Source organism: Ostrinia nubilalis, chromosome 10 (assembly GCF_963855985.1).
Source record: "Ostrinia nubilalis chromosome 10, ilOstNubi1.1, whole genome shotgun sequence".
In the NCBI taxonomy this organism is placed as follows: Eukaryota; Metazoa; Arthropoda; class Insecta; order Lepidoptera; family Crambidae; genus Ostrinia; species Ostrinia nubilalis.
In genome coordinates, this window is record NC_087097.1 from 10446505 (window position 1) to 10455092 (window position 8588).

General features: G+C 36.5%; 1 protein-coding gene across 3 annotated transcripts in view; it reads left to right on the forward strand.

The window, feature by feature from the left end:
• The window catches only part of LOC135075169 (dual oxidase), a 53193-nt gene extending 45608 nt beyond the window's left edge, over positions 1 to 7585 (forward strand). For all 3 annotated transcript variants that reach the window (XM_063969524.1, XM_063969525.1, XM_063969526.1), the window contains 3 exons: positions 4971 to 5126; positions 5986 to 6114; positions 6469 to 7585. In XM_063969524.1, the coding sequence (XP_063825594.1) occupies positions 4971 to 5126; positions 5986 to 6114; positions 6469 to 6597 (414 nt within the window). In that variant the 3' untranslated portion in view covers positions 6598 to 7585. The remainder of the gene's footprint in view (positions 1 to 4970; positions 5127 to 5985; positions 6115 to 6468) is intronic.
• The last annotated feature ends 1003 nt before the right edge of the window (positions 7586 to 8588 follow it).

Consider the following 8588-nt stretch of genomic DNA (forward strand, 5'->3'; position numbering starts at 1 on the left):
AAGGAAAACAACAATCGACGTCTTGTCCGCTTTGCCTCATTATAAAAATATCAGCAATGACATAAGTACGAGTTCCCCAAACCACAGAATAATAATAAGTACTAGGTACGTACAGAAGTTTTTCTTCGCGAAGGTATTCAAAAAAATGTATGCTCAATGTCATCAACAATATGGTGTAATTTAGCTTGTCTTAAGAGTCGAGCACCGTTTTGTTGACATACGTCAGTGATCGGTACTGTCTTGATGCCATAGGGCTGACTGCTACAAGAAGCTACTGTGTCGCCATCTAGCGCACCACACTTGCATTCACTGCTCTTCGCGGCAACGCGCAGCTACATGCGGCCGCCAGTTATATAGTGTAAGAGCTAGCACCTAAATATTTTATAACACACATAACTGTGACAATTTATTTCACGTGGGCGAAGCCAAAAAGCTAGTAAGAAATAAAAATTCAATTCAGTAGGTATTTCAAACCAAATTGTATTACATAAACAAACATTATACTAATTTCATTATGGGCCCTTAGTATGTGAAAACTGCAATAGGGATGTTTCCTGGGTCAAAAAGCAAGAGTTTTAATTAGTCCGTCAGTTAACTTATCAAAAAATACTCTACACGTATTTTTCACTTTTTCAAACTAATGAAAATTTAAAGAGATAAAGCGCGCCAAAGTTCATAAGAAGAGGCCCGTGACGTCAATGCGTGCATAAAAGTGCCGCACGTTGTGACGTCGTGCGGAACTTCAACGCACCATAACTATGTAATTATTTGTTAGATTGACAAATAAAAATATACGTGTCCAATATTTTTTGATATTAAACATTACGGACTAAAAAATTTTTTTTAGGAAACTAGCCTATTGACGATATTTCGCACTGTTTTCAATATTATGTATTACAGAACGTATGTGTGATGGGATGACATTTTCGAAAACACGATTAGAATAAATTTTTCTCGAAAAAAAACATTTACCTCTGGATTTTTTTATAAAAGTTTAATATGACCGTGTTTTACAATAAAATTCCTATAAACACCGGATATATAGACGATATTTCGCACTGTTTTCAATATTATGTATTACAGAACGTATGTGTGATGGGATGACATTTTCGAAAACACGATTAGAAAAAAAATTTCTCGAAAAAAACATTTACCTGTGGATTTTTTTATGAAAGTTTAATATGACCGTGTTTTACAATAAAATTCCTATAAAATCACAAAGGTATCATGTTTGCCTCTTTGATTTCCTGGCTGTTTTAGATTTCAAAAACCTAAATATATTAATTTATTAACTTTCTAATAAAAATGTGAATGGCTCTTACGATGTCCCCCCCTTAAATCAAAATGTCTTTATTTGGTCTATATGCCCATCATCACTACGTAATAATTATAAAAAAAGTCGCTTTCCTGTCTGTCTGTCCCTATGTATGCTTGAGGCTTCCGGCGACTGGGACCGCAATTAACTGGGACCGCGGTCCCAGTCGCCGGATCCGTAAAATATAAATAATATTCTTCCGGCAACTGGGACCACTCGTAAATGATAACTGAAGTCAAAAAATGTACAGTCAAACGAAAATTTTTAATTTTAATAATTGAAGAAAAATCCTTTTTAATTTTGAAACATCAATTATTATTAATATTCACCATAGCTTGGTTATACTGATTTAATAAAAAAATCAGTCGTTTGATTTATAGTATTTATAGTAGATTTATAGTGGATTTATTTATAGTAGCTTCTAAGGGAAAAAATAATAAGCATTAAAATATGTTGTACTACATATTTTATGAAATTCAGTAAATAATAATTTACTGGTAGAAAATGCTTTAAAGTATTCAGTCCAATATTAGTATTTGTTTCATGTCTGTACAAGACGTAAAATACATCAACGGGATGAAATGTCCAATTCAAAAATTGCATTAGGTCAACTGATACCGCGGTATAAGATCAAGGGGTATGAGATGACCAAAGCCTCAAATCGACAGGCAAAGCGAACTTGAGTTAGAAAGCGATAGTATTATACAATCATAATAATTCCCTTTGTGTTTACCTGCACGTGTGAATTATGTAAAAATGGCCTAGCTTAATCTACTTATTACTAAGCGCATAGTTTAAAATCATGTCTAGAACGAGTCAATGATATTCATATAAATAATTTAGTTTTTTTTCGTATGACTGTACCAATTTTGGCCTGAATAATATATTTTTCTAAGTTATCTATGAGTGGTCCCAGTTGCCGGAAGAAAATTATTTATTTTTTACCTATCCGGCGACTGGGACCGCGGTCCCAGTTAATTGCGGTCCCAGTCGCCGGAAGCCTCGTATGCTTAGATCTTTAAAACTATGCAACAGATTTTGATACGGTATTTAGGGTTCCGTAGCCAAATGGCAAAAACGGAACCCTTATAGATTCGTCATATAGTCTGTCTGAACATAGAACGTTTTTGTGCACTTTTTAAAATGAGTTAACCAAGTATATGGCTATTAGACTTGCACACGTCCGTCCGTTTTTTGTAGGATTAATATAATTAAGTAACATTTATTTTTTGCATTCAGCTCTTGGTCTAACCCAAACGAAACACGAACAACTAATGAACTAACAATGAACAAAGTTGATAAATTAGTAATATGTAAATAATGAATTTGTTTTACGAGCTGTCCCGGCGTACCCGCAAATTAATATAAAGTTGTTTAAGTGATTTATAAAATCGCAATATTAATTTTTGAAAGTAGGGTCATTGTGCTGGTTTTCTAACTTCGGTTTTCGTCCATTTCACTGAGCTGCCATAAACACATGCGTAAAATTTGAATACAAAGTATTGTATTCACAGAAGGCAGTAGCCATCCCGCGCTAGTTTTGTTGCAATCTATAATGCCTAAGCAACAGTTCTACCTAAATGAAAATGTAATTTAAAAAGTAGTGAGTTCCAAAAAATTACGTAAATGCGCGGCCATACACCGGTCACCGGTACATTGCAGAAATCATCGCGCTAGAAAAAAAACGTGCTGACAGGAAAAGTTTTTGGCACGTATGTCTAATTGATAGCATTATAAACACAATTTTAAGTGTTTATTAAACTTCTTCATACAAAATTAAATCTTAGATGACTAAGGGTCATTTTTTTAAAGCAAAGCTCAGGTCATATAGCAGGCAAATCAACTCGGAAAGGGATCAACAACGTATCGCCTTTTGTGGCATGGAGGTAATAGTGGAGAGGAAATATAGATCTATACAAAAATTCGACAAATTAATGACAAACAGCTGTTTATCTCTTTCTAACTTACCCCAGCCGGGCTAGGATGCGCGCCGTGATAAAATCTTATCGACGATTTTAGACGACAAATGTATGGGCCTATCGCGTAAAATCGATAAAATGGCGTGATAAAAGCTTATCACGGCGCGCATCCTAGGCCTACTGGTGATGTATAAAAAAAAGAAATAGATAATGTTTGGTCAGTACTCATTCTGGCAACATTTTCATGTGACGTCACTAACTACCTGACTTGTGCCGAGTAGGTACCTACATACAAGATTTAAGAAAACAACATATTTATAGGCAATCAGCTGACAACTACACGCACACACACACACAAATACCTGTCAGCTGATTGCCTATATTGCGGCCATGTTGTTTTCTTAAATCGTGTATGTATTTATAATGCGTGTAAATGTGTGCGTAATGTACCGAGTACGTTTATTTTAAAGTTACGCCAAGTCCATGAGACATTGATATACGTCAGTGTTTTGCGAGCTGTCATTGCCCTTCGCGCACTGTCATCGGCGAGGCAAGGCGTTTACGTTACGGTGCGGATTGTGTGTGCGTTGCAGTATGGACTTTAGTTGACTGCCTTTATGAGCACTCGAACGACATAAAATAATATGATACAATTATGTAAGGGTATTTTAAGATCACAAAGTTGGCAACTCCGATAGTTGGACGAAAACCAGCGCAAAGACCCTATCCTGTTTGACACCTATAATAATTGACAATAGCTGGCTCGGCGAACTTCGGCAAACTAATGTGTGACGTGAAGTGCCAAATCGCCGAAAATGTCGGAAGAAATACATGAATTATCATGAATAACAATAACCACTTATTTACCTCTCAGTGTCTTCAGGCAACTTAAAAAAAGTACATTGTGTGTTTTTATTATTATTTAGGCAGTTAAATACTGCACAGTATTTTTTACACAGTATTTTTTTATTTTTTTCCATTATACAAGAGTACGCGTGCGTGTGTCAATGCTCGCTCGTATCTCGTATGTGACGCCTTGTCGAATCGCCTCCTGTAGGTGGGCTATCGTGCGTGTTTTGTTTTCGATGTGAACTCGCGGAGATGAACAGGCCTGCCCAAACTATGCAGGCGTGTGCTGTAAACATAAACATCCTTAACACCCATAGAGGAATTTGGTTAGATTCTCTAAGTTAGCACCGCGTATCTCTACATTATTAGGCCCGGTTTCCACCAAGGCGGTTCGGAGCGAAGAATTTTTTTGATTATCAGATTAGATTTCATTCTGTCAATTTCATTCAATCTGAATCTGAATGAAATCGGTTTGGTTGTTCAAAACATTTCTCCGCTCCGCTCCACCATGGTGGACCAAACCAAGCATTAACCGCCTCTGTGGTCTAGTGGTAAGACCACCTGCTTCGGACGCAGAGGTCCCGGGTTTGAATCCCAGTGAGGGCAGATTTTTCTGTTCGATTTGGTTGGTAGTAGGGCTTGTTCCAAGTCCGCCTGGCTAGCTACCACCATCCTACCTAAGTCTGTCGCCATAACAACAATATTAACAGCATTGTTGTGTTCCGGCAGTTAGAGATAAGATAGCCAGTTCCTCCGTGGTTGAGGATTCCGGGTAAAGCTCGCCTCCACCTTCAGCCTGATCATCACTTACCTACCATCAGGTGAGATACAGGCCAAGAGCTTCCTCGTTGTGGATAAAAAAAAAGCTTTAATTGTTTGTCCCCAAGGTGTACTTCCTATGGATCTGCCCCTCGCACAAGCACTTCGAGTGGTTCATCGACGTGCTCCGCGACGTGGAGCGCAAGGACGTCACCAACGTGCTGGAGATCCACATCTTCATCACGCAGTTCTTCCACAAGTTCGACCTGAGGACAACTATGCTGGTAAAGACATTTTTGTTCTGTAAAATGGTTAGGTAGTAGTTTACCTTAACTATCACTGGTTCAAGAGTATCAAATCGAGACAAAAGTTCAGAGGTGGAATTGTGTAAAGCAATCGTAATCATTTGACAGTTCATAACGTACGATTATTCTGTCAAACGCTTTGTTTAACTGACTTTATCGTACGTTATGAACTGTCAAATGATTAGGTACGATTGCTTTACACAATTCCACCTCAGATCTTTTGAGAAGATGCTGAGCAAGAAACTCAGTCAATATTGTTAGCCTCTTTTATGCAACATTTATGTGAATGCAGAACATAAGCACACTTATTTCTTTTAGTTATTTATAAACTTCTACTTTATAATAGCATTTTTTACACAAAACTTTCCTATTACTTCTAAAGTTGTTTAGATGTTTCGTAATATTTTTAGGTTGTCATTTCCTCATACATGACCTCAGATACGTGTTTCTTTATAGGTATATCTAAACAAAGGTATTATTACGCCTTAGTAACAAAAAAACAGGTTTAGCATTTTTATTCTTTTATTTTATCTTTTGTCTAGTGATCACCTGGCATGGTACCGTTATATGACATCATAGATCTTTTAATAATAGGATTGGAGAGTTAATTGGGCTAGAATTCCGGCTAGTGATTGCAAAAATTTGATTGTATAGGACATTTGGAATTCCACGTCATAGGTTTTTTCTGTCTAATTGGTTTCCTATTCTACGCCAACCGCGTTTAACCCAATGATGATTCTACCTAAGAAACCAAATATTCGACTTGTAAGTAAGGATGAATGAACAAATGGAGTTTGTCCAACGGGGTCTTCTCATGAATTGTTTGTTTCTTCTATAGTACATCTGCGAGAACCACTTCCAGCGACTGTCGCGCACGTCGATGTTCACGGGGCTGAAGGCCGTCAACCACTTCGGCCGGCCTGACATGTCCTCGTTCCTCAAGTTCGTGCAGAAGAAGCATAGCTACGTGAGTATTATCACAACAGGAAAATTTTTGCAATGTCATTTCTTAAATTATTTTAGATAAATTAATAACATTCGTCCTAGAAGAAAAAGAAAAGAAAATCCTCCTGTATCAACTAGGTAAAGGCTTCTAACCAACTATTCTGGAAGTCATTGGGAGAAACCTATGTTCAGTAGTGGACATCCTGTAACTGAAATGATAATGATGACAATTTCATCAACTAAATCCTTTCGCTTGTCTATCTAGATATTTCAAAACGTCTTTACTATCAGATCGATAAGCATCTTTAGCAAGGACACCTATAAATCTACATTGGCTTTAACGTTACAAATAAACTAAGTAAAATTTATTTGCTAGGTATCCAAGATCGGTGTGTTCTCGTGTGGGCCGCGGCCGCTCACCAAATCCATCATGTCTGCGTGCGAACAAGTCAACCGCACGCGCAGGCTGCCGTATTTCATTCACCATTTCGAGAACTTCGGCTAGACAACATCACACATACTTTTACTTACAGCACAAATTGTATAGGACAATCGGAATAAAAGAATTACAGCATTACTTCTGCCAGATTGCGGAAACGTATGCTGTAAAATAACTTATAATAAGACCTTAACAATCGCGCAAGTGCCGGGCGATGGGGACAATTTGCTATTGTGTCGGATAATGCGCTTGTCAATGTACGAGTATACCAATTCTTCAAACATGGTTGTAGTAGGTCAGGCTGGGTGTATTGGCTGGATCAAGATTGTGAACTAATGGCGTAATACTTACTCGTACATGAAGAGGGCTATCGTCTTAATTTAAACTGTTAATTAAATGTGTTTCCGATTGTCCTGCTATTGCTAGCATGTCAATAAATCACAAAATATATTTATATTCAAATAAGTTTTGTCTTTGAGGAGTCGATACCGCTATCACTGCCCTATGGTTCTGCTATGTGATTATTTTCTTGGAGATAATAAGTATAATTTTATTGGCTAAATCCATTCCAAAACCTACACTAGTAAATGTAATTGTAATAATAAATTAAATAAAAAATACAACAATATTTGAATTTTTGTATGTTTATAATTATGTCAGGATATCAATATTAAATGTACTAAATAAAAATTAGCAAAATTTAAATAAATATGTTTGTGCAGTATGTATATTTTAAAACGTAGCAGTCTAACTTTATTTATTTTTAGTTTAATGCTTCTTTAGTTTAGTTTAACATCGCTTATTATAATAGTCCATTGCAATGATTTAGTACAAATACATCAACTAGGCATTTGAATGTACAAAATATAAAACTTATCGAAAAAGTATTTTTAGTAAATCTAATTAACAAAATACTCATTGCGATCTAAATTAATGTTTATAAACCAATTGTATTTATATATAATTTACGTTAAATGAAATTTGTATTTGTAAATAATGTAAAATACAAACAATTGGCTAGTACATTTATAGTAAAATGTTTATTATTAAAATGTAAATAGGTATTTAATAAAATTTGTTTGATATTTGTTCGTTTTACTCTCACGGAAAGGGACACAAAACTGGAGATGAATTGACAAGTCTGTGTACCTCTGGCTAGTATTTATTCTGTGGTACAGTGAGAAATAACAATAAATTGGTGGCACTGAGCCTTAAAAATCGTTGGATTGTTTATGTGCGGTAATTTGAGGTCCGCTCTTAATCCGAAGTAAAAGGTAAGGCAGCGACAGCCTTGCTGGCCGATACACACGAGCGCGGCGAACGCGCTCACGTTACCAGACGGTGACGGCTCGCGTTACCTTCAATGGACACGACTATGATTACGCGGCCACAAATGGTTATTAACTTTTTGTTACTTTAGGCCTTAATATTTACTAGTGGTTGAAGAAGAACTCCTCTCCTACAATATTTACGAAGCTGTTACATAATGCTAGTTTTCCACCGTTGTCTGTTGTGCGTACCATCATATCCGTTTCATAATTGTTTCTACGCTATCAGATGGTATATGAAGTTTATAAAGATTTTCCATGCAATTTTCACCAAGTTTTCCAGAGCGTGTGATACTGAATTCGTAGGTAAGTATTGTGCTGATCATCACATATATCACACACGCCTGTGTTGGACGAATAAACCACTATACTGTTCATCCATAAAACATAATCGAGCACCTTGTATTGATTTCTACGAGTATTGTCAAATATTGTGCAGCTCAATATATGTATAGGCATTCTTTAACTAACTAGTAACTAGTTGTTGGCTATTCCAGGAAGCTGTGTATCGCGCACGAGCCACAGATCGCACGGGCCCTGTAATTAAGGCCACAGCCTAGCAACTAGTTCAGGGGTGGACGACCAATAAAAAGCAATCTACTGAAATTACAACAGTAAGTAGTAAATAAGCAAAAGTCCAGGGCTGCTACATTTTAGTGCCTACTTGAAGTTAATTTGTTACAAAACTATATTATTCTAAGAAATAACGATGGTAAAATATTGGTTTTA